General features: G+C 35.4%; 2 protein-coding genes across 3 annotated transcripts in view; one reads left to right on the top strand and one right to left on the bottom strand.

Moving 5' to 3' along the window:
• Positions 1-27,670, bottom strand: part of LOC136034172 (uncharacterized) — a 341,873-nt gene that overhangs the window by 222,269 nt on the left and 91,934 nt on the right. The window lies entirely within an intron of this gene.
• The window catches only part of LOC136033614 (lactase/phlorizin hydrolase-like), a 54,093-nt gene that overhangs the window by 23,559 nt on the left and 2,864 nt on the right, over positions 1-27,670 (top strand). Inside the window, exons 4-7 of one of the 2 annotated variants that reach the window (XM_065714402.1) lie at positions 10,401-10,584; positions 17,113-17,482; positions 22,959-23,146; positions 24,740-24,821. In XM_065714402.1, the coding sequence (XP_065570474.1) occupies positions 10,401-10,584; positions 17,113-17,482; positions 22,959-23,146; positions 24,740-24,821 (824 nt within the window). The remainder of the gene's footprint in view (positions 1-10,400; positions 10,585-17,112; positions 17,483-22,958; positions 23,147-24,739; positions 24,822-27,670) is intronic. The other variant, XM_065714404.1, reaches the window with a different exon arrangement.

The raw sequence follows: 27,670 nt of genomic DNA, 5'->3' as shown, positions 1-27,670 counted from the left end.
AAAAAAATTAATCAGTGTCACGGTGGAAAAAGCAGACTGGGGGTTGCATTACTGTAAAGGTTTGCTCTCTCCTTTTCTTCCTGATTGTAGCTTTGACGATGGTGAAGCTGTGATGAGCAATTAAATAAAAAGGAAACTTAACATTTTTTCCAAATAAAATGTATTCCTTCTAACTCTTTTGTTGTTTTTTAGTGATGAGCATTTTGAACTTTTGAAGCTAGTCCTTACTGAGAAGACATCAATAATGATTGAAAACTAATATTGTAAATGGTACTTCTGTATTATATGGTACACAGTCGGGAATGTGGATATACAGATAAGAAAATTACCTGTTTTTGGCCGGATACATCCAAAGAAAATCAGCTTAGGTTCAGTTGAAAATTACGTTGTAGGTATAGTTTTTTACTACATATTTAATATACAGAGATGGTATTTTGATTAGGCTAGGCTAGTTTTGGTATTTAATAAAATACGTTCTGCCCCCCCCCCCCAAAAAAAATTATTTGCTATAGTTTTCAATTTTTTTTTACTGAGTATTGTATTTGTATTATTTTTGTTATATTTCATTAAGATCAACCAAACTTCATTGGTGTGTACCCATATATTACGGAAGTACCTTTTGAATTTTACACCATTTGAAAAACCAATTTGAAATAGATTCACTACATTCCTGTAATTGTTGTAGAAAACCACTCCCCTTCATCTGGTTAAAAAAGACAAAAACAAATATGACAAGATTCTATAGAATTTACATTTTTCACTGAAGTTTTCCATCGTTTCACGAAAACCCATTTTTTGTGGTGTTTTAAGTTACTTTTCGAAATTCACATAAATTCATTTCTTTTGTAATTAGCTATTAACATAAATATAAATCAAAATGAGTTGCCGTTCCCAAAGCAACTTCATGTGGAGATTCTTCCTCACTTGGCTGTTTGTTTTCAAAACTTGGTTTGAAATTTTGAGTTACTTTGTAATGGAATTCGTTCTTTACTGGGCTGTGGCCAATGCAGTAACTATGACACGGTTATCAAACCTGATGGTGAAACTTGCAAATTTTATCAAAGATGTTTGTTAAGGCTAAATTTACCTGAGTGTTTAGACAGATATCAACGTCTAGTTGAAATCAGTTCTAACCAATCATTTTGTTCGATTCTTTTGTAAGTTTGGATTGATCCAAAATAAGGCTGTATAGATCAGTATTTGGAAACCAATTTAAGGCCTCCCCCCCCTACGTATTTCTATAATCCCGATACATCCGTGATATTTAAATATTATCGTTCAAAATCCTACATGTATTCACCAGAAGGAAGCTTAAAAGGCGATTAACCTAGTTTTTTGTGGTGTCGTGGGCATATTTTACTATTACTACTGCTACGAACAATTCACCACAGCACCAAGCCACCTGAGGCCAACACAACTATGCACTCTCTTCCTTCATCCCAATCGATTCAAAGCCTCCCTCTTTAAACCATGCCAGGAAGTTCTCATTTCCTTTAAAGCAATCTTTATAGCATTCTCCAACCCCAGACAAAGACGAACTGCTTTCCGTTTAGCCCTAGAAGGTTGGCCGAAAAAGGGTAATCTTCGGCAATCTTTCATCCTTCATCTGCAGAACATCCTTCATCCCTCAGCCATTCTCACCTTTCTCTCATTATAGCCCTTAAAAACAGGATTGAACCACACTCTTTGTAGAGCTTACTTTTTAAAATCCTCTCAGTCAGCCGTGTACCTAGAATGCTCCGCAGGAAATTTATCTGGAAAACATCTAGCAAATTAGTTTTGCTCAATTTTTCATCTTGGATGCTTAATTCATCAGCTTATTCTAAGTTCAGTAGACTTTTTCCTCCCAGTTTAATTCCGTGGTCTCCCATTGTCTTTCCAGTGATCCTTAAGACCAAGTCCATCTAAATGATCCATATAAAGGGGGATAGAACACAACCCTGCCTTACTCCTGATTTAATGTGAGACCAACTACTAGTCTCGTTTCCTACCTTAACCGCAGCAGTGTTATTCTCGCACATAGCACTAATTATTTTGATGTATTTGTCTGGTATACTATTCGAGGACAAGACTTTCACCAAGGCTCTTCTATAAGAAAATTGGACGTTTGCTCACATCTACAAAACTGAGGACCAATAGTGTTTGACCACTCACGCACTTCTCAGTTATTAACGCAAGAGGGAAAATTAGGTCGACACATCCTCTGCAGTATGGGGTATGGTAATTTAAGTGCAATCCCATCCCGATGTAATATTGTAGATCCTAACACCTTTTTTGGAACCATCGAAAGATTATTCATCCTATTTTCCGAAAGTTTCTTGGTATGTTTCCGAAAATGCTCAAGACCGAATGCTCAAGTCATGATCTTACCATTAACGTAGCCAAGTCGAAGATAATTTGTTTCAACCCTCTGAAGCGGAATATAGATATGCCTCTAGTCCCTTTCCCGATTGTGAACGAAATAAAAATCTTAGGAGTAACTTTCACTAGTGACTGTAGTTTCAGTGCCCATATTAATTTAACTGTCCACAAGGCTAATGCAAGCCTTCAGACACTTACCAAAATGAGGCGTTTTGGGTGTGATACTAAAAGCCTTCTCCATGCCGACACGTGTTATGTTCACCCGTTGCTCGAGTACGCGTGCCCGGTGTGGGGTCTATCTGCTATCCGCACAGCGTACCTATTACGCGACATAGAGCGCGTCCAGAATAGAGCAACAAGGATTATACTCCGAGACCGTGGCATACCCTACGATCAAGCCCTCGCTAAATTAAATTTATCTTCACTTAAAGTCCGGCTGGAACACCTTATTCACCAATTTGGAAAATTCATCCTAGCCAATAAGAGCCACCGATCTTTACTACCCGAACCAGCCCCCCCCCAATAGTCGAACTCGATTACGAAATAAACTTGTACCCCCTAAAGTACGAACCAATCGATACGCAAACTCATTTGTGCCTTTTTTCACATCAGTTTTTAATGCTGAGTTGTAGTGTGTGATTTTTGTTTAAATGTATGATTTTTGTGAAAAAACTGAATTTAGCTCTATGCTACGATAGTTTTTAAATATACCGATCTCTCTCTCTCTCTCTCTCTATCTGTTTTTTCGTAAATCATTCATGCTGTCAGTGAAATTATACAATACGTCGTGTGTCGGCCCTCACATCTGGTCTTTTCAAAAAACAACTGAGCCACCATGATTTTTCACTTTTAAGCAGTTTTCCATTGATTGTATGAAATTTATAGAATTTGAAGAATGATACATTGTCCGGTATTGCGTAATCATTCATGTTGCCGATGAAACAATACAATATGTCCCATGACAGCCCTCACATCGGGTCTTCTGAGATAACAACTGAGCCAACATCGTTTTTAGCTTCTAAGAAGTTTTTCATTGATCTTATGAAATTTATAGAATTTCAAGAATGATACATTACCTGGTATTGTGGAATCATTCGTGTAATTGGCCAAACAATAAAATATATCCTATGTCATCCCTCACGTTTGGTCTTCTTAGATAAAAACTGAGCCAAAAAAAATTTTAACTTCTAAGCTGTTTTCCATTTAATTTATGAAATTTATGTCTGATGTAAGAATCGAACATGAGACTCAATATCTTCTATAGTAAAAGAACAACACGTTACTCGACTGAGCCAACAAGTAGTTGAGGATATTATTTTCGTAGAAATACATTCCAGCCCATTAATATATTGTTTTTGGGATGCTAGCCAACTAGTGTTAAGCGTCACTACAATGTAACAAGCTAATGGCACAATCAATTTCTCAATTGACGCTGGATATATGGTAAATGCTGTCAGTGATTTGTTTTATGGTGCCTTTTCGGCTTCACTCTGAGAATATTCATGCCATAGTGATTTGAGATAATTGCTAGACAAACATATTCTTTCGATTTTTAATGAAACCTATTTCGATCTCCAAAAAATGTAATGAATACAACCGGTAAGGAATCCTCTTTTGAAATGTAATGGTCCTGAGCACATCGCCTTTCCATTACCGGGCCTTATGCTGTTTGAAACAAGAGGAGGAAAATATGTGATGGTGTTGATCGAAATGTATTGGCTCTTGAAATAAAATGGAGATAAGCAAACGTATTATTGACAATTTGAAGTATTTTCAACAAAATATTTTACTGCTTGAAATAAAATGAAGAAAGTATTTGATTTTTAATCTGCCAAACAGCTTGGGAATTCCCAGAAACACACCAAGAAATTCCCGAAAATCGGCTTGCATTTCCTTGGAATGATGCCAAACAAAGGTCTTAGCAACTCTATTAGTACACTGGGATAGGGCTGCGCTTGAAGTCCCATACCCCATACTACTATCCTCTGCCTTTTCTTAAACTGCTCTGTTCTTCTCTTAAAATTTTATCTACAGCATCTCTTAGTCTAAAAAGTATCATTTTACTAAGCAATTCTCTATCCACAGAGACCAGACTAATGCCTCGATCATTACGACACTCAGTCTTATCAACTTTGTCATACAATTGTTTAATTGAGGTTTTCATAAAATCTTTAGGTACTTCTCCTTTTTCAAAAACCATATTCATAATCTTCAGTAGCTCATTTCTAACCTCAGAGCCTCGATATTTAAGAAACTCATTTACCACACTATCAGCACCTGGAACCTAATTTCTTTATAATCCTTATAGTATTCTCGCTAGTTCTTCCTCACAAAAAGAATCTTCCTTTACATCCGAGGTATCACAAAGTTGTCCATGCTTTCATATGTAACAAACCTTTAGTTACAAGATTCCTCTAAAAGAGTCGATTGAATTCCCATAATAGGCCTACAGCTTTAGCATGTAATTATTTGACTCCAAACTTTTTAAAATAGCGCTCAAGATACTTGGGTACCCATAGAGATAAAAAAATAAAGGCTATAAAGATCAAAATAGAAAAATCGATCTTAGATTAAATGAATAAAAAGGATTCAATTCTTTAATTCTATTCTATTAAAATTTACATTTCAGGCCATGGTTTAATTTTCTTGGATCCAGCCTGAAGTTTCATGAAAACAGACAAATCCTTTTGTTTTAAATTATTTGCTATTTGCTTTTAAATTTTTGTTTTAAACTATTTGATCCCTTCTCTTGCACTTTGTCTTGTTTTGTTGGCAGGTATATCCCTATCCTTGGCTTTCAAATAATTGAACATAAAATGACAAAACATTAGCTTCTGTAAAGTCATTTTTTTTCTCTGTGCATATTATAAAACTTGTAAGCTAAAGCCATCTGTTCAAGATTCTTTAGTCAATGCATGGGTGATATACCAGGATCCTAGGAAAAATCCTTCTTGACTGTGTCACAGAGGCCCTGAAAACAAGATTAAGTATCGTGCCTATCTTCTTCCACGTTTCAACTTCCGTGTTTCTTAGCTGTAATTGACCGTAGCTCATGGGACTCACAGTAGCTCAAGGCAGCCCATCCCAGCTGATTTCTTTTCTTTTCAACAATTGGAATACACACAAACACCAGACAACCCTTATTTCGAGCTATGTATTTTTATATCACATAATATATATATATATATATATATATATATATATATATATATATATATATATATATATATAATCTTGAAAGATTATATATATATATATATATATATATATATATATATATATATATATATATATATATATATATATTTATATATATATATATATATATATATATATATATATATATATATATATATATATATATATATATATATATATATATATATATATATATAAAAGACAAATGAACATTGTTGAGCAACTTAATGTACATAATGGTATTCATGCCTGAAAGTCTTAACAATTTAGAAATTTTTTAAGTAAAAAAAAGAGAAAGCTTTAATTAAATATTTTTCAGTAATGTGCAAATTATCTTCTGGTCTTAAGATGCATGGAGGGCATTAGCCCTACTCCTATTATTTTCTGCTCTTTTTGAGTTTGATAAAGTAATTTATTGTAATTTCTGTTCGTTTTGAGTTTCATTTATTTATTGATAATGATTTGTGGTAGTTTTACGCTTGGAAGATTATTTGACTTTATTTCTGCTCCGTTTTGGCTTAATGGAGCTCTTTACTTTTCCTTGAAATACTTATTTTGTGGAGAATTTTTTTAAATTAATTTATATTAAACGTCCACACGAGATATTCCAATTATTTACATTTATTTATTGATTGTTAATTATAGTAAGTTTTACGCTTGAATAATTATTTGACTCTTTTTTGCCTAATTTTTGGATTAATATAGCTCTTTACGTTTCTTTGAAAACTTCTTTGTGGATTTAAAAAAGAAACTAATTTCTTTTTTCTTTAATTCATACAGTCTTTATCGTTGGCTAAGAAAATAGCTTATATTTTTAATCTTTTTTATTTTCCTCAACAAGTATCCAGAGTTCACATTATTATTTATATTTTAGAGAAAATATTTTCATCAGTTTTTAATAAAATGGGCCCTTTAGACAGTCCGGATACAACCTCTCTGTAAGCATTCCATGAAAGTTTCGCCTTAATACCCTTAGCCCCAGTAGTAGTTGTTGTAGCAGTATTAATAATAGCAGAAGTAGCGCAAATTAGTGGTAGCCGTATGCACAGAGTAATTTTTGGTTAGTTCAACATCGCTCTCAGTATGATTTGGAAGTTTCAACTTAATACTTTAAGCCGTTCCTGAAAAAATGCTCATACACCCTTGTGGCAACTTGATTGTGTATATTGTGTTTTGACATAGCTCATCATTCACCTAAATACTCCATAGAAGTTTCACCTTAACACCCTTAGCCTCAGTAGAACTAGCAGTCGCAACAGTAGTATTAGTAGCAATGTTGGTAACAAACAAATAGTGCGTTTTGGTTAGTTTACCCTATCCCTTAACATGCCCTGAAAGTTTCAACTTTATTTTTTAAGCTGTTCCTAAGATATTACTTAAATGCTCTTTAGACAACCAGCATATATATATTGTGTTTTGATTTAGTATAAAGTTTACCTTAAAATCCCTGAAAGTTTCACCTTAAAACTATTAGCCTCAGTAGTAGAGTTAATCGTAGTAACAGTAGTAGTAGTAGGAATAGTATGCACATAATGCCTTTCGGGTAGTTCAAACTCCTCCTAAACCAGCCTTGACAGTTCCAACTTAACGTTCTAAGCCGTTTTTGAGATATTGACAATACATCCGTTTGTCAATCTACAAGCAGGTATTGTACTTTGATTTAGTTAAATATCCTACTGAAAATTCCCTGAAACCTAACCTTAGTACACCTAGCATCAGCAGTTGCTATTTTTGTAGTGGTAGTAGTATCATTAGTAGCAGTACACATACATAACACGTTTTTCTTCAATATACCCCGCAGCATGTGCTGGAAGTTTCTAATAAACACCATAAGCAATTCCTAGTACATAGCTGATACGTTCTTTTGACTACCTGCATTCACACAGCGTGTTCTGATTTTTTCTTCAACATCCTTTGAACATTCTCTAGAAATTGTTACCTTTATTCTTTTAGCTTTAGTGGTAGTTGCACTAGCAGTAACAACAGTAGCAGCAGTAGTTGTAGCAGTAATAGTAATAGTGGTAGCAGTAGTAATAGTAGTAGTAGCAGTGGTAGTAGTAGTAGTAGTAGTAATGGTAGTAGTAGTAGTAGTATTACTAGTAATAGTAATAGAAGTAGTAGTAGTAGTAGTAGTGGTAGTAGTAGTAGCAGTCTTAGTAGTAGTAGTAGTAGCATGTCATCTACCGAAAATTCGATCTTGGTCGGTAAACGAAGCAGTTTTACCAACTCATGCCATGATTTTATCGATGGTGTCACAATTTTCCATTCGGTTAAATGAAGCACATGAAAATACTGACATGACATATACTTACAACTCAATCTCGGTCAGTAAATGCAGCAGTTTTAACGACTTGAGTCATGACTTTATGGACGGTGCCAAAATTTTTCATTTAGTTTAATAAAGAAGATGAAAATGCAACATGACGTATACCATAGTCTTGATTTTGCTTAGCAAATGTAGCGGTTGTACCGACTCCTGCAGTGATTTTACCGACGGGATCACAATTTATCGTTCTTTAAATAAAGAGCACAAGAAAAGGACATGATATATTTCAAAATCTTTATCTTGGTCAGTAGATGCAGACGTTTTACTAACGCAAGCCCTGTGTTTCTGAAATCCGACACAATTTTTCATTCGGTTATTCAGTTGGTAAATCCTACGATTTTCAGACCTGTAAAAATGGACGGAAACCTCATTTGGTAGCAAGGTGACAAGTCTGAAGCATAATGGGAAAAATGGACATTAGTGATGAAAGCCTTTCCGAAGTCACGAAGATATTCCGGAACAAAAGCTAGATAATTCGGAACTCACGTTAGAGCTGTTGGCTAGGACTCAGGTCAAAAGCTGCAAAGTCACCGATCGCTCCATCTTTGAGACTCTATTACGTAAATTTAATGCAGTTAAATCAATATTCCCGACTCACTGGTCAGTTTACCTGTGGATTTCGACAGAATCACTAACTTTGGAAATGGAGAAAAGAAGTTTCAGTAAACTGAAACTGGTAATTACAAGTTTGCATACAACAATAGCTATTTCGATCACCTCGTCATGGTATGCTTTGAGACTGCCAATCCAAGATGTTAGACTTTTTAACGGAAGTTTTGTAGTTTTTTTCGTCATTCTGTGGTTAATCCGTATATTTCAGTTGAAATTGGTAATTTCTCACTTCTGAGTTCTGTTTGTACATAAATCATATTATCACTGTTTTCCTCTTATATTACTTCTTTCTCCACTATATCGGTAACTAGTTGTATGTTCAAGCGAGAAAATGAACTAAGGAGCTATTCTTCCTTAGGCTATGCAATTTCTTTGGGCTGAACTGTGTTTCATATTTCAAAATGACATTATGCTAATTATTGATAAAAACTGTTGCTAAATATTGCCAGTCAGTCAGTAAAATTCCTCGCCCCATGAAGATTTTAGCTAGTAATGCCCTTGGTCACAATGAAGTAGTAATTTTAGTAGCAATAGTAGTAGTGTTGGTAGTAGCAGTAATGCTCGTAGCAATGGTAGTTGTAGTACCTTGTATATCTTGCTTTTTGGTCCCTTGATCATCCTCCATATGGTTCTTTGAAAGCTCCAACTTAATATCTTAAGCCCGTTCTTAAGACACGCCCTTTTGACAACATGTATGATCATTGTGTTTTGATTGAGCTCAACACTCCGTTCAACGCTCCCTGAAAACTTCAACTGAGTTCTCTTGGCCTTTTTGGGGCACAACAGGTAAAACATATTCCCCTTTTCCAGCATCAAATACTATATTTTAAAAATGGGAGGACTGATAAATTAACTCTCAAGGGCTGGGGAAGGGTTGACATCTTCCGAAGCATGGCTGTTGGATCTTCCATTTAAACGGAACAAAATGGTTGTCTCAAAATCCTAATTGGATGTAATTGGAGAAAAAAGGATATTGCCTTACAATTATTTTTGACTCTTAGAAAGGGCACTAGAACTTTGCACTAGAACTAGAACTCCTCATCACTAGAACTCCTTACAAAGTTGTTACGAAACTTCCTCCATGTGCAGTGCCTAGGTAAATAAATAATACCTAGATCCCACGTCGCTCTGTGCTGAAGCACCGAAATTGTGCTGTCTATGACAAAGGCTATATCGAAATAGAGGGCGAATTGCTTAACTTACAGCCCTTGCCCCAATGTTTGTGGATGGGAGTTGTCATCCCCAGAGGCATAACTATTGGACCTTTCAACTATGCAGAACAAGACATATATCTCAGAATTTTGATTGGATATCGTTAGGGTAAAAGGTGCGTGGAGGAGGGGGGGGGGGCTGGCTGCCATCCAATCAATCGAGATTTTCGAAAAGAGCATTGGAACTTTCACTTTCAAATCTAATGGGCCCCTTCCAAAGCTTATAAAACAACTCCTTATATACAAAGTGCCTTGGTGAAACTGAAAAAAAAATGATACACTGTGCCCATTTCACTCTTTTTTTTAAGCAGCGCAATTGCGATGCTTATGATTTGAAGAAACAAGCAGAATTTATTATTTGTCATGTATTTTATCTTTGAATTTCTTACCTTGTCCAAGACAGTCCGCATCATTCAGATAAAATCGCAGCCATTTAATTATCTAAACCACTTTCTGAAAATTTGTATGCAGAACTAACTCCCTTTGAACGCTGATACATTGTTTACTTTTAGTAACCTGAAATTTCAGTTGTAACCGGTAATCTGTAATTTCTAACTTTCAGCTATAGCCTAATTTCATACAAATTTTAAAAGATGGTTATAGCGCCAGTCAAGTTGTATTTATATTTGTATAAATAGGATTTTCCGGACCAAGGCTATAACCTGTACTCTGACAATCAATTCTACTTTTAGGTCAAAATTTGGATAACTTTGAACGAACCCTGGGTTGTTGCATATCAGGGCTACGGAACTGGAGAAAAAGCACCGGGGATAGTTGGAAATGGAACAGGGACCTATTTGGCTGGCCATAACCTCTTGAGGGCCCATGCTATGGCATACCATCTTTACAATGATTATTACAGAGCAATCCAAGGAGGTACTTTTTATGTACCTTTTCTCCTTTAAAGGCCTTAACTCTTGCTTCTATTTTAGCACTATTCTGAGTCAAAACTCCATTTGGAAGCTTCAAACGCCTTTTTTTGGAGCTATGACTCACAAGGAATTCATGTCCAATCCTTTAGGCTACATTTGAGTCTTGTTACTCCTCACCCAAGTGCCGCAAGAAAAAAATCACTTCTTTCACGCCCTCTACTATTGTTAAAATGAACTCTTCTTCATAAAATATAGTTGTACCATGTGTTTGGGGTATACAGGCTATACTCATCTCCCATAGCGAAAAGTCTTGTTTGCCCATGCTCAGGACAGACATGTATGTTACGAGTCTATTACACAGATGAAACCATAGTCGCTCAACAAAAAGTAAAGGGTGGTATTCTAAAATGAACAGACAAGAACTCATACAAGAATTCAAACTTAAATCGAACAGAAATTACTATAATAATAAAATGAACCCTAACGGGTACCAAAATCTCTTCAAAAGGAAGTATAAGACAAAGGGAACAGAAAATATTGCGAAAACCCTTGGTGTCTCCAATCCCTCAAACACCTTCAAAAGTCTAGATTGACTTATTTGCTTTATTGAAGAGTAAATAGATTGTTTGAATTGAAAATTCGAATTATTCTACAGATTCTGTGTGCATTTCTAAAAAAAAGAGATTCAGAAGAAGCGAAACCGATTAAAATCAACGTCAAATTAGACTGAATAAACTAGCAGCAAGTATGGCAGCAAACATACCCAAATCAAAATATTTGGAAATTTTACGGTATTTGAGTTATTTTTTACATGCTTGAATGATTCTAGATTTCAAGTTCAAGTTCTATTTATTTTCATAAAATAACAATAGCAAAAACAATATCCCAAAGGGCTCAATGGCCCGTTATTTGGGAAACGGCATACAATAAATAAAGAATCATAAAACTTGTCATAAACATACTAACCAACATCTAAATATAAATATGTAAGGAAAAGAAATCAACTCACCGGCAGTCCCCACGAAACAGCGACCCTCACATCACCCGACAATAACATACAAATTAAAATTCTCGCGTCATCGAGGATACAACACCAACAAAACAACAACCCAAAATAGAAAAAAAATAACAAATAAACCATAAGAAACCTTTAATAAGAAGCCTTTAATAAGAAACTTTTCATGTGTCTCTTAAAGGAGCCAAGTGTTCGTGACTGCTGGATCTCAGCGGGAACCAAGTTCCAAGCACGCCCCACAGTCACAGCCAGGCCGAAGTCTGAACGAACCGAGGGACTAGCTGGAATCTTCGCATCTTCCCGGTTACGAACCATATACAAATTGACTTCCCCTACTAGTTTAAACAGTCCCGAAAAACAACATGGGAGATCTCCCTGGAAGTATTGATATGCCAACGAAGATAGAGATAAAACATAAATATCTTTAATCTTGAGGAGATCAAGAGGAGTGTGTGTAGCCGACGGGAGAATTCTTACCGCTTTCAAGATTGTGAATAGGAGCAAGTACCGAGGGAAATGTGGACATCCACACAGACGAACAGTAACATATATAAGGTAAATCAGAGAAAAGTATAAAAGACGGAGGATAGGGAAAGGAAATAAACGCTTTAATTTTCGAATGATCCCAAGTCCACGGGTAATTTTCGTTCTTATTATTTGAACATGCCCCTTAAATGATAAATTTTCATCCAAAAGAACTCCCAGGAATCGCACATATCGATCCGGGGGACGACTTATGGAGCCTCTTGGTGTATGAAGCTCAGTAATTGTGGGGCAGCTCACACCTTTACGAGAAAAAATAAGAAGGTAGAACTTTTTTACATTTAAAGTTAGTTGATTTATTTCAAACCAAAAGAGTATTTTCTCATTCATTGCTTGAAGCTTTAGAATAAGGGATAATTCATCCAGAGCTGCAGCACCTAAAGTAGTGTCATCCGCAAATGCTATTAATTCTTCTTGACTATCAGGCGTGAACACCAACGTACTCTGAGAGTAAGATTTGTGACACAATCCACAGCAAACATTGTTAATTGGGGTGTTAAAAAGTCGGTAGAGATCGTTCACATATATGGGGAAGAGGATTGGCCCAAGAATAGAACCATGGGGTACTCCGTAGTCAATTGGAACTTTTTCGTCTGTAACTTCTGGGGCGATAGATCTGTCAGTTAGGTATGACGAGAACCAAGACAATGCTTCCCCACGGACACCAAAATGACAAAGTTTACCAATGAGAATCCTATGTGTTAGGCTGTCAAAAGCTTTCTTTACATCAAGAAAAATGACTGCAGGAATAAGATTAAAATCTAAAGATCGTCGTATAAACTGAAGAAGTCTATTACAAGCAGGTTCTGTAGAATACTTTGCGCGAAACCCAAACTGATGCTGATGAAAAAAAATTTAGCTTCAAGAAATCTCACCAGACGTTTTAGCATTGCTCTTTCAAATATCTTAGAGAACACTGACAGAAGAGAGATCGGCCTGTAGTTCCCAGGATCCTTTTGGTCACCTCATTTAAAGAGAGCTATAGCACGTGCAAGTTTAAGACGTTGAGGAAATACTCCTAGTTCAAATGACCTATTAATCAAATGGTAAATTGGGGTGATAATCGATGGAAGAATATGTTTAATTACTTTAGTAGAAATTTGGTCGAAACCTGCTGAAGAATTATTTAAAGACAGAACAATATTTCTAATTTCCTGCGCCGTAACCTCCCCAAAACCATTGATTTCAAGCACGAGGGACCTAAGAACTGTTTCCAAGACTGTGACACAGAGGAATAAGAAACGCTATTAGCAGTTTTTCCCCTATCTCCGCGAAGAATTTATTCATATGATGTCGAATTTGGCCTTTTTCTGTTACAAGTTGATCGTCTACAATGAGAGACTTAGGGAGACCTTCTGGTTTCATGGATGGCCGACTAACTTCCTTAATCACGTCCCACGTCTTTTTTATATTTTTACCGCAATCAACAAATCTTTTTGTAAAATATACTGTTTTAGCTCTGCGAATAATTGATTTCAGAAAATTACGGTACAACTTAAATGCTTCTAACTTGGCCTTATTTGGTCTTTTTTGTACTCCTTCCAAAGGTTCTGCTTCCTTTTTATTGATTTTAGGACTCCAGATGTTAACCAGGGAGCTACAGGTGTTGATCTTTTTGATCGAGGATTTTTTAAAGGAGCTTATGGACAACAAGGCGTGAATTTTTCCTTAACAGTGTCATAAAATCGGCCAAATATGTCATTATAATTGCCTAAACTAATATTTTCTAGTAAAGAAAAGTCCCATTTGTATATAACAAGATCTTCTTTCGATCTATCCAGCTCCACTGGTGAGCAAAAAAATCTTGTTTATCCTAGAGGACTAATCTTTGTGGATTTTGGAGGACTTGAAACAGGGCTGAAACTGGCAAATGGTAGGAAATGTCAGAAAGTAGTACTTCATTCCTAATGGAGTGTAGCGATGAAAAATATTGTCAACTAATGTTGCTGACTGGTTTGAAATCCTTGTCGGTATGTTTATACAAGGAGCCAATCCGTACGAAATTAGTATGGACAAGAGATTAGAAGCCTGCCTAGATGACGATTTCGTAAGGTTAAAGGTTAAAGTCACCCATCAATATAACTTCATATTTTTCAGCAAGAACTTTCCTAAGAACGTCATCTAATGTTTCAAGAAATTCAGTCACAGATCCGCTTGGAGAACGATATACTTCGCCAATTATTCGCCAATTATTTTTTCTTTATTTATGCATAAATCATGTCTTAGTATAACCTGAAAATTCTTTTGTATGTAAAATCCGAGTCCACCTTTTTTGCCCATCTTACGGTTAAGAAAAATCGACATATAACCGGGAATATCCAAAAGTACCTGATTATTCTCATTCAAAAATTTTTCACAGAGACCGATAATTGCTGGGCACGAATCCCTAAATAATAAGTGAATATCGTCGAATGAAGAATTTAGGCCCTGAACGTTAAGATGCACAACTGGAAAAACATCATCCCACCGAGCTCAGGAGCCCCAAAATCTCAGCTCCTCCACAAACACGCAATCAATAATATTCTCAAAATTTTCATCAAAACTCGTGTTGAGGGCTTTACCAACCGGATTATTTATAATTTCATTAAAATTAACTCTCTTAATTTCTTTATCATTTAATCTCCCTAATGTTATGTTGGCGTTAATCCCCAACGGAGAATCAAAATTAACCATAGTTACTTACCGATACAGGTGACCGAGAGTCATGCTGTAGCGTGAACACCAGCGACGTCAACTGCTTAACATTCCCAAGTAAAAAGGCTATGAAACGAACTTGATTGTTTTGATCTGAAACAAAAAAAACGACAAGTAAAATAGCACAGGAAGGTGTAAATACTGAGGGAAAAGCATGAAAAATAAAAGGGAAAAATACAATAAGACAAACAACAATAAAGAACAGCACATTTTTTTTATATATAATATATAGAGTGGAAACGAGCACTCGCTAATGATCATGCGTTAGAATCAAACTCAGTATTGGCCGAGGGGAAAACTAGGGTAAACGGGTCGTAGCATGCGTCATCAACCTTGATCCAGTTGGAACTAGGAGTCTTTTTGGATTCTAGCCATAATCTAGTCCCCTTTTGAACCACCTTGGTGTGAAACACTTTATCGGAGGGAACTTTACAATTTCTTAAATTATAAGCCGTACTCAGAAGCTCTTTCCAACGTTTAGCCAATTCAAATGGAAGGTCAATACTGACGCTTCTCCCCCTTATTTCTTAGATTACCAACACAAGCCATAATATCGTCCTTATGTCGAAGATTTAAAACAGATACAAGAATAGGGTCGGATGCCGAGCGTGAATTTTCTCTGATGGGACGTTTAGCCTTACTTCTAAGTCTATAGATGGCCGTAAATTTAATATCCCTGTAATTCCGTATCGACATTTCTGATAAAAAATCATTAACAGTTTCTTCAACGTTTTCATTTTCCTTGTTGGGTATCCATGGATAGGAAGATTCTTGCGTTTAGCGTACAATTCGGTTCTTAAACACTGGTCTTTAACTGCAACAAGTGGAGATTTCAAGTCAATGTTTTCTTTTTTTAACGTTGCATTCTCCCGACGAATATTTTCAATCAGTAGCTTCGAGTCGTCAATACGCTTCGAAATACTTTTTCGAGACAGACATCGATAATTATATTATATCGGTAATTAATATATTGCTAAATATACGGTACGCTCGCTTCTTTCCTCAACTCATCAAACTGACATATCAAAGAAACTTACAGGCATGGGCCCCTTTCTTCATAAAATCCAAATATGAGGGGCCCCGGAATTAACAATGCAGTAATTGATGTAAAACAGGATTTCACAGTTAAGAGAAATATCACGAAGTAAAAGAGATGAGAGTTAGTTCAGTAAATTTAAACGCTATAATTAATTTCTATCATTTCTTTTGTCAGTTTTGTAAATTTTGATGTTACAAATGCTTTTCAAATGTTTACATATTACATGTTACATGTGCAGTTAACATCCTTATTTTTACTTTTCAGCAGCTACCTTTCTTTCATATAATTACAATTCTTAATATATAATAACTTCAAAATCATATAACAAAAAAGACAAATTGTTCAAAATATGATTTATTTTCTGGTGCTAATGATGCTTTGACCTTTGGTGGGGATATGTTTTGATGTATGAAAGAAATAGATCTTTTTTATGGAAATAATTGATTGTCTTGACCAATCTTTCCATTTATCGGATAACTTTCTTTTTTTGTAGTTTGAGTTTGCTAAATGCCTGAATTCTCAGGCACTTTTTAGTAGCTATCTTTCTTTTTGATAATTAAGTTTTCTAATATTGCTATAATACTCATTAACAATTCCTCTGATTCCTGTGACCTAAAAGTGCATAAGACTGACAAACAGATGCGTTTGAGGGTTTTTCTTAGAGCCCTAAGGCTAAGAATAGGCTTAACCCCAAAATCATCCGAATTTTAGAAACATTGAACATAGAAAAAAAGTTTGTCTTTCTAATGATAATAAAGAGTGACACCAAAACTTATAACAAACAGAAATTATCCCAAATATGAGAGAAATTTACGTTACCCTTGCTCTGTACGCTAAATGCTGATGTTATCCCACAATATTCCAAGAAAAAATGCTTTGACAGATTAAACCATATTAAGCTGGGAACTTGCACCAAAGGAATTTATTTTGTTCGATAAACAGACATTATTCAACACCTGATTGGTACTTATATATGAGATGTTAAACAAGTAGAAATAACAAAAAGTGTTTTAAGTCAAAAAATTATCTGTTTCTCTATGATTTTGCTTTCAATGTCTGATGGCAAATTCATAAATTACTTTCTTTCTTATTTCATTAAAAAGAAAACTTAGTTTATCTTTATTTATTTTTTTTCCAGTGGATATCTGAACATTAGATGGCTGTTTACCATCTTCCAAAAAAGTTGTCTTATGCATTTTTTTTAATAAACATAAAATAGAATTAACCTTCTAATATGTTAGGTCGGGTCGGTATTACCTTGAACGTTGGATGGCAAATTCCCAAGGATGAAACTCAAGAATCAAAAGACGCTGCAATGCGAGGGTTTGAGTTTGACATGGGATGGTTTGCAAATCCAGTATTTGTCGATGGAGATTATCCAGCAATAATGCGGTCGCAAATTGATAGGAAAAGTCAAGAAATGGGTCTAGAGACATCAAGACTTCCTAGTTTTACGGAAGAGGAAAAAAATCTTTTGAACGGGTCTGCCGACTTCTTTGGTATGAATTTTTATACTTCTCATGTGGCGGAAGATTTCAAATTTACTGAGGCAAAGGATGATTTTAATGAAGATAAAGATATAAAGACATATCCAGATCCAACATGGTACCAGTAAGTAAATTTTACCATTTATTAGGATATATTAGGTTGTGTTCCATTTATTAGGTTGTGCTCTATCCCCCTTTATATGGATCGTTTTGATGGGCTTTGTCTTAAGGGGTATAGGCAAGGCAATTGGAGACCCACGGAATCAAATGGGGAGGAAAAACTCTCCTGGACTTATATTATGCTTATGATTTGAGCATATTAGATGAAAGTGTGAGCAAAATGAATGAATTTTTAGAGGTTTTGCGAGTTTGGGGTGCTAGAATAGGTTTGAAAATCAATGTTAAGAAGACTAAGTCACTAAGGCTAGGAATAAGTGAAGATGAAAAGGTGACCTTGGGTAGCCAAAAGATTGATCAGGTGGGCAGATTCACTTACCTTGGTAATATTATTAGTAAAGACGGTGGGAGAAGTAAAGATGTTAAAAGTAGGATAGCCAAGGCTCAGGTTGTTTTTCCAGAGTTAAAAAAAAGTTCGAAAGAATAGGAAGATAAGACTGCAAACCAAGATTAAAATATTGGAAGCAACGGCAATGACAGTGGTCAAATATGCCTCTGAAGTATTGGTGCTCTGAGAGGCAGGTGAAAATTTACTAGATGTTTTCCAGAGAAATTGCCAATGGATTGCTCTGGGTACACGGCTGACTGACCGTATTCCAAACAGTAGGTTGTACGAAAAATCTGGTTCAATCCCGCTTTCTAAGGCTATAATGAAAGAAGGTTGAGATGGATAGGCCACGTTCTGTGGAAGAAGGATGACAGATTGCCGAAGATTGTCATTTTTGGTCAACCGTCTGGGACAAAACAGAAAGTGGTTCTTTCTCGTCTGGGGTGGGAGGATGTCAAAAATAAAGATTTAAAGGAAATGGAAGGGTGTAAAGTTCTGGGAGGGTGTAAAGAGGGAGGCCTTGAATAGATTGGGTTGGAGGATGAGCGTGTGTAGCTCTGTTGGCCTTAGGTGGCTTGGTACTGCGGTGAGTTATTATTATTAGTAGTAGTATTAGTAGTAACAGTAGGATGTTAGTGATATTTATAATTGTGAAAAAAACAAAGAGAGAGGAGGAGTGAGAGAAAGAGAAGAAAAAAGAAAGAAAAATACAGTAAGAGAAAAAGAGAGAGAGATGCATGTATATATATATATATATATATATATATATATATATATATATATATATATATATATATATATATAGACGAATATAGATCTTTTTTTGGTAATATATGTCAATATGACGGCTTAAAGAAAAAAATTATGTAGCCGATTTTGAGGTTGGGCCCCGGCCCTCTGAATGCGGCAGGCTTGTATATGCTGGTTTTTTTTGTTGCTTGTATTTCAACTGTAAATAATATGAATTTCTTCTCGATGTCATGGCTTTAGGTTAGGTTCAATGCAATCACCCTGGGAAAAATACTAAAAATAATAATAATAGTCTATGTATTCCCCCTATAATACTTTCATGAATGTACACACATTAGTACAGGAAATAAACAAAAAGAAAACAGAAAAATACAAAATAATATTTCTGTTGGAAAGAAAAACAATAAGTAGCTGATAATACTCATAATAGCTCATGAAGAGGTACTAAATGGATCAGAATAGCTGGATAATGTATAAACACTGATACACTCATAATTCATATAACATGAACACTAATAATAAATAGGTAAGTTTGACTATCTATCAAACAAGACAAACAAGGGGAAAGTCGATTCCATTTTTTCTTGATCGTATAGGAAATTGGTCCTATTGCTTATACATTTTAAAACTAACATTAAATATTCCATATTTTCCGATAATACATATATTTCTGAACCATAGTGGGATTCCAAGAAAATTTTACTTGGATACGCTTTTTATTACTTTTAACTAAAATCTTCAAAAATGGAATGATGAAAAATATATGAGGTGCAAACATTGAATTGTAAATTTTAGCAAGTGTTTGTTCATCAAAACGACCTTTCACCCTGACTATCAGGCCCTAAGTTTTCTAAGATTTTCTATATTTTTTCAGTACAGACGATAACACTAACTCGCGTGTAGCTTTAATTATCGGGCCGAAAGGCAACCAAATGTTTTTACTGGATTTTTTTTTTATCAAAAATTTTCAGCGATCCCACCCTAATTGAATGATACTGGAAATCAGTATTATTATTTGCTACATGGAATTCTGTTTTATTAGGTTCAGTCTCTACATCCCGTAGATGTGATTGTAACATATTAATTGCATTCTGCGTTGATGCTAAATTGTCCGAAAATAACAAAATATTATCAGTACTTCTAACAGTACTATTATCATATACTTCTAACAGGCATATAATTTTTTTTTATAAATATATAAAAAAAGATGTGTTAAATAAATACACAGCTGCACGTTTAAAGGGCGTACATGAATTCTTTATTTTTTTTTTGTTTTAAGCCCTGAGGTGTCATATATGCATTAGCAACTGAGATAAGAAAATCTGGCGTGAATTCAACTCCCCTTTTCTGTTCATGCATCAAAGAATCGTCCAATTTTATCGTATTTTTTTCTTCTGGAACACCTTGCGGTGCTCACTGTTCCTTCTTTTCTAACTACAGATATCATTTACCATTCGATGTATTTGTTGTGATAATGAATGTCACAATATCCTCTAGCCGCAGATTACACTTGAGATTAATTTTTGTGCATCAGTAACATCAAACTTTTTTCCATTTCTTTGCTTTAGCAAAAGGAATCGAATTCATTCATTCCAATGCCTACTGGGGGCCCGGCGGGCCCCGGCACGGCTAAGTAGTGGGCGTGTATGTATTGGTTATCATTGTTGCTTGTCGTATAAACATAGACATTGTAAATTTCTGCTTGATGCCAGGGCGTCACTATAGGTTCGATACAACCAGAAATGTCAATTTGCCACTTTTAAGATGAAAACTATATATACTACTACTACTACTACTAATAACTCACTGCAGCACCAAGCCGCCTGAGGCCAACACAGCTACGCACGCTCCTCCTCCAACCTAATCTATTTAAAGCCTCCCTCTTTACACCCTCCTAGGAAGTTCCCATTTCCTTTAAATCTTTATTTATGACATCCTCCCAACCCAGACAAGGACGACCTGCTTTCCGTATAGCCCCAGACAGTTGGCCAAAAAGGACAACCTTCGGTAATCTGTCATCCTTCATCCGTAGAACGTGGCCTAGCCATCTCAACCCTTCTTTCATTATAGCCCGAGAAAGCGGGATTGAACCACATTTTTCGTACAACCTACTGTTTGAAGTACGGTCAGTCAGCCGGGTACCCAGAACAATCCGTAGGCAATTTCTCTGGAAAACATCTAGTAAATTTTCATCTGCTTTTTGGAGTGCCCATGTTTCAGAGCCATATTTGACCACTGTCATCACTGTAGCTTTCAATATTCTAATCTTGGTTTGTAGACTTATCTTTCTATTCTTCCAAACTTTTTTTAACTGTGAAAAAACACCCTGAGCCTTAACTATTCTGCTTTTAACATCTTCACTGCTCCCACCATCTTTACTAATAATACTACCAAGGTAACTGAAGCTCCCAACCTGAACAATCTTTTCGTTACCAAATGTCACCTGTTCATCTTCACTTATTCCTAGCCTTAGTGACTTAGTCTTCTTAACATTAATTTTCAAGCCTATTTTAGCACCCTGAACTCGTAAAACCTCTAAAAATTCATTCATTTTGCTCAAACTTTTATCTAATATGCTTAAATCATAATCTAAGTCCAGGAGCGTTCTTCCTCCCCATTTCATTCCATGTCTCCAATTGCATTTCCTGTGCTCCTTAAGACGAAGTCCATCAAAATGATCCATATAAAGGGGGATAGAACACAACCCTGCTTAACTCCTGATTTAATACAAAACCAGTTGCTAACCTCATTTCCTACCTTAACCGCAGCAGTATTATTCTCGTACATAGCGCAAATCACTTTAATGTATTTTTCTGGTATACCATATAACGATAAGACCTTTGTTAACGCTTTTCTATCAACAGAATCGAAAGCTTGCTCATAATCGATAAAACTGAGGACCAAAGGTGTTTGACAACGAAGGGACTTCTCAATTATTAACCTGAGAGTTAAAACATGGTTGACACATCCTCTACCTTTTCTAAAACCGCATTGTTCTTCCCTTAAAACTTTTTCTACAGCATGTCTCAGTCTAAAAAGTATCATATTACTCAGTAATTTGCTACCTACAGAGACCAGACTAATGCCTCGATAATTACGACACTCACTTTTGTCACCTTTCTTATACAGTGGTTTAATTAAGGTTTTTCTAAAATCATTGGGTATTTCCCCTTTTTTCAAAAATCATGTTCATAATCTTCAGTAGCTTATTCCTAACCTCAGAGCCACCATATTTAAGAAACTCATTAATCATACTAGCAGCACCTGGGGCCTTATTATTTTTTAATCCTTTGAGTACTGTCGCTAATTCTTCCTCACTAAACAAATCCTCCTTCACATCCAAGGTATCACAAACTTTTTCATTTTCATCTATATCTTTTCCTGCAACTGTATCTCGGTATAGCAAATTCTCAAAATGTTCCACCCATCTCTCTTTAGCTTTTTCCTTATCACTAATTGTAGCCCCATTTCTATCTTTAACTGGGACTAGTCCGGATTGGCTACTCCCTTTCAATTTATTAACATGCCAGTATAATATTTTACTATTGCCGTCTAGCCGCATCTTCCAGATCCTCAGCAATTTTATCCATCGCCTCCACTTCACATCTCCTTAGTTCATATTTTAATGGTTTCTCCACTTTCTTTACATTCCTTTTGTTTTCATACGACCTATCACTCGGATAATTCTTATACAAACCCCTTCTACTCTCTATTAAACCTAAAGCTTTTTCACTAATATTCCTAGTTGCAGTCTTAGCACTCTTCCCTAGGACACCATCAGCAACTTCACAAATTGTTTTTCTGAAATATATATATCATGAAAAGAGAAATCACCAATGCAACAGCACTAACACACAAAAAAAAAGAAAAAAAAAAAAAAAAAAAAAGAGAGAGACAGAAGGAGAAAAGGAAGACCGTTTTTCTAAATTAGTGATTAATATAGACCAGCACTTGAATGAGGCCCTAACCCTACTCATCCATACAATCACATAGGTCAAACAGCATAGCCATACACAATCAACCATAAAGAATAATCCATGGACAGGCAGTCATGTCGTCAATAAGTATAAGTCGTCATTTACCAAACAATGGAAAAAATAATATATATATATATATGTATATATATATATATATATATATATATATATATATATATATATATATATATATATATATATATATATATATATATATATATATATATATATATATCTATGTATTCATTTTGAAAATACAGATATTGGACGATTACGCATTAGAGATCAATTATGAAACCTATACTCTTATGTGTTGTTGGAGATTATCTGTGATAAACATTTCAATCAATGTGTATTTGAATTTGCAGGGCAGGCTCAAGTTGGCTTTATATTACACCATTTGGTATCAGGGAGATGCTAAAATATATAAAAGAAAAGTATGGTAACAATACTGAAATTTACATAACAGAAAATGGCTGCAGTGACACCGCCGGCAACTTGGATGATTTCGCACGTGTTTACTACTACAAACGATACATAAATAATGTCCTCAAAGGTAATACCCCGTCTGATTTTATCATTGGTTTTGAGACATTGAGCGTCCAAGCTCGTAAAATGTTTGCTTAGCCTAAAAAAAAAAAACATGCACTGAAAATAAATTATTTGAATGTTTTTCAATATGTTTTGAATTCATGTGCATTATTTCAATCATAAAGATAGTTAATAAGTCGTATATAAAACAATAAATAGATGACTTGGTTAAGCCATCCAATGATGTTAGCGCTGAATTTGGAAGTTTACATTCCACTGTTTCTGTGAAATATTTGGCTCTGATTTTACAGAGTCTGTCATAATCCTGTAAACACCACTCCGTTTTTCTATGGTAGCTTTTACTGGTTGGAGACGATTTTGCCAGTGTGCCTGATCCTACTGCTGCGAGCGTTTTTACTAGTCAACTACACGTACTGCTTCAACATAAACATGATAACTAAGCGGGTCACATTTTCCAATAGGCACCCCCTATTTCACAAGCCAGCTGTCACATTATAATTATGAGCCGATAATAATATCCTTCCCCCCCCCAGTTGCAAAAAAAATAAAGAAAGAAACAGAGTTAAAAATCCTGCTTCCTAAAAAAAGTCTTAATTACTTTCTTAAACGAAGAAATATCAATATTATTATTTTATGTTGTAACCAATATGGTGTCCATTTATGATCTTCCTGCAGAGGACAGAGAACAACAACTGCATTGAAACGACCAACGGGATTAATTGTGTAAGGAAATGAGCGACATAGTCATGAAAAAAAAATGAGAGAGAGAGAAAGAAAGACAGAGAGAGGGAGGGAGAAAGAACTGAAAGCAAACAAGGGTTTTCCCCAATTTTTCTTCAGAAGCTTTAATATTCTTTGAAAATTATAGAAGGGCAGAAGCTAACTTTAAATGTTCACTGATGGAATCAGATATATTTTAATTTCGGTGAGAAGATGAGTAATTGAATTAATTTTTTTGCAGAACAAATTTACACTTCAAGTCAAATGTGTCAAAATCATTTTCTTGTCCTTTATTTCTTTTAGTCGTGGTCCCTAACTTTTTTATCAAATTAACCTTAGAAGGAAAGTTTATTAATTTGAGCTCTGTGAAATTGTATCTTATGAAGAATATTATTATTCATAAGAATATTATAAATAATAGTGTTCTTACGTAACTGTTAGGTTAGGAAGCAAAAAAGCCGAAATATAGCACAGTGCCTTTTAAAATATTGTTCCGAATATTGTTCCAATATTTTTGTGTTTATTATGTACTTTTGCTTGTATCGTGTTCTTGTATTTTTATGATTTTGCATTTTTCCCTATAATATGCATTTTTTTGTGTATTCTCTCTTTTGTTTTTCAAAGATGGTGATTGGTACAAGTTTTATTGTTAAGTGTTTTCTTCCAAGAAGGGTTAATTGTGACATTCATTTCAGCTTTGACTGAATTGGTCTTGGTTCTAAATATCTAAGAGCTCAAGGAAATATAGTCTGAAATAGCAAAAATGAATAATATAAGCGAAACATGAATGGATCCAAACCTAAAATGAAATTAGCAGTAAACTCAAGTTATGTTGACACTGGCTGATTTATTATTCTAACAAAATTTTCGTTTTTAGCAATAAAAGAGGACCAAGTTAATGTTAAAGGATATGCTGCATGGTCTATGATGGACAACTTTGAATGGTCTGTAGGCTATACGTAAGTAAATTATACCAGACATTGGACACTTTCTGTAAAACCACTTGGCTGCCAAACAATAGTGTCTAGATAGATAAATCAATCAATGCTTAAGGTTTAGCTACCCTCTAATAATTTAGGCAGTTGACAAGAAATAATGAACAGACGAGTATGCCTCAACTCCTGCGTACAATTTTTATACTTATAAGTAGTTTTAATGCTGGAAAAAAATCTTAGAAGGAAGATTAAGGTACTAGAAAACATGATAATAACTTGTTAAAGCAGAGGTCTAGAGCCTGGGCGCTTAAAAACGTTGAGAAAAAATATGGTATAAGCTTACAAAAAGGGTTTTTTAAGGATGATTTTAATTACTCATTTGAAAATCTTATGAAAAACAATAAGCAGTACCAAGATGTCTCATTTTGGATCCCACATTTGACTCCACTTTATCGGCCTAAATGGAAATAAAGGTTAATACTGATAAACAGCTGATGAGGGAACAGGAGGATTGGCCAGAAATCTTGACTTTCAGTAATCCATCTGGGGAAATCCATGAGTGAGATTCCAGACGGTCATTAGGAAAGTTTTATAGAAAATAAGAACTTCGTGAGAGAAAGTGAAGTGTGATGCTCTAATTAGAGAGTGGCGTAGAAAAATCAAATTATGTTTGCCTTGGGTCTTTGTATTGTGACAGGATGTCAGCAACAGTCTTAGGAATACGATTTTACCATAAAGTATATAACACGTGATTCGCAGAGATTTCTTTGAACGTGAAAAACCCAAAACCATGGCTTAAGTCACAGTCAAAAGTTTATCACAGATACCTACGCCTTATAAGAAACTACAATCAGGGAATGGGAAACGTTGACCTAGTCGATAATTCCTTATCAGTACACTATCTAACGTTGCGAGGAAAAAGATATTGGGTCGTAGGCTAGAATCTTCTTCCCATGCTCATGATTGCAGCTTGGCAGTTTCTAACGTCACTTGTATATTGGTGAAGTGACTCAAATGCATCCCGCAGCTTGAATTCCTTCGTAAAATAGTTCAAAGCATCTTTTCAACAACAAAGCTAAAATCCAGGTCGTGTTGGGAACTTAGGATCCTTGTAGATCTACCCTAAGAAATCAACCACGCATGTATGGGTGACAGCGAAGAAGCAGGGTCCTTGCCAATTAACCAAAAATAAATGCACGGCTAGAGTGCAGAGATTAAATATATCAAACTTTACTTGTGCCTGTGTTACAAGCGATTCCTTGCCTCACTTCAGTGTATCTTTTATGTTTAAAACACAAAGCGAAAAGATTTTAAAATAAAAACTTATGTCAACCATACAAAGAACACAAATTACCACAAACAGGATGTCCCTTGTGTCTTCTATAGACCATAAAGCCATTTCCGCTTTAATTGAAATAAGTTTTACTTCGAACACAATTCTCTTTTAGGATAACATCAACCGAAAAAAAAAGAAAGAAAACTGCAAAATAACCAAGATTACGGGAAAGAAAAAATGACCTGTTGATTGACGGTTTAATATGGATTGGTAATTATTACTTAAAGTCTTCAGTATTTTTTTGGATTTATTAACATTATAAAGGAGAAATTAAAATTGATCTTGTTTTCAGCTGAACGGATGTTATATTCAAATCAATAGATTGAAATTCAGGTGCAGCTTTTGATCTTTTATGGGGTGGAACTATTCTAATCGCTATAAAGTTTACAACCTTGAGTATGGACATAAATTAATTGACGGTTACCATCAACATGTCCTGGAAGTTTTAATGTAGGATACACTTAAAGTCTTTTGGTATAGTTCGATATATTTACATGCATTAGTAGTAATTGTAGTTATAGAAGCACCAGTAGTCACGGTTGCAGCTATAGCCACAATCACAGTAGCAGTAGCAGTTACAATAGACGCATGTAGTGGGAGCATCAAGTAGTCGCAGTCATAGTCGCAAATAGTCGCAACCACGAGTAGTTGCAGTCAGAGTGACAAGTGGTCACAGTTGCAAGTATTTGCAGCTGTAGATATATGCAATTGCAAGCAGTCACAGCCATGAATAATTGCATCTGTAATTGCAAGTCATCATAGTCACAATTAGCTGCAGTCGCAGTCGTAAGTAGTCACAGTCATATTCAAGTGGCCGTAATTGCAGTCACAAGCAGTTTCGGTCCCAAGTAGTTGCAGTCACAAGTAGTCGCACTCGCAAGTCTTCGTGGTCGCAATCACAAGTACTCGCAGTTGTATCACGCTCACAGTAGCATATTTATAGTGATAGTTGAAGCAGCAGTACTGGTAGTAGCAATGGTAGTAGTAACAGAAGTAGTAATAGTAGTGGTAGCTGTAGTAGCAGTAGCAGTAGTAATAATAGCAGCAGTGGTAATAGTAAACGCATAGCGTCTTTGATTAGTCCCATGCCCCCCTTAAAATGCCCTGAATGCTTGAACTTAATATCCTAAGCAGCTCCTGAGATATTATTATTCATAAATTCTTTTGACAACCTGAATAGACAAAGTGTGGCTTGATTTTGATCAACATTTCTTGAAAGTTTCACCTTAATACCGTTAGCCTTTGAAACCCAGGATAAAGTAGGCCCCCTTTTCCCTGTAACAAAACATGTATCTAAGCAATGGACGACTTGCATAACTTACAGCCTTTACCCCATGGGCAAAGGGGATGGCGCCAGTCCCGTAGGCATAGTCATTGTACACTTTCAATTGTTTTGAGCAAAACGTATATCTAAAAATTTCGATAGGATGTCAATGTTTGATAGGGTAAGGGCAGCTAAATTAGCCATGGGAGGGAGACTGGCTACCCTCTAATCGCCTTTGACTCTTAAAAAGGTCACTCGAAGTTTGAATTTACA

The sequence above is a fragment of the Artemia franciscana genome, chromosome 12 (genome assembly GCF_032884065.1).
Source record: "Artemia franciscana chromosome 12, ASM3288406v1, whole genome shotgun sequence".
Classification (NCBI taxonomy): domain Eukaryota; kingdom Metazoa; phylum Arthropoda; class Branchiopoda; order Anostraca; family Artemiidae; genus Artemia; species Artemia franciscana.
Note: the sequence above shows the minus strand (reverse complement) of the source record. Positions and strands in the feature narration are given on the sequence as shown.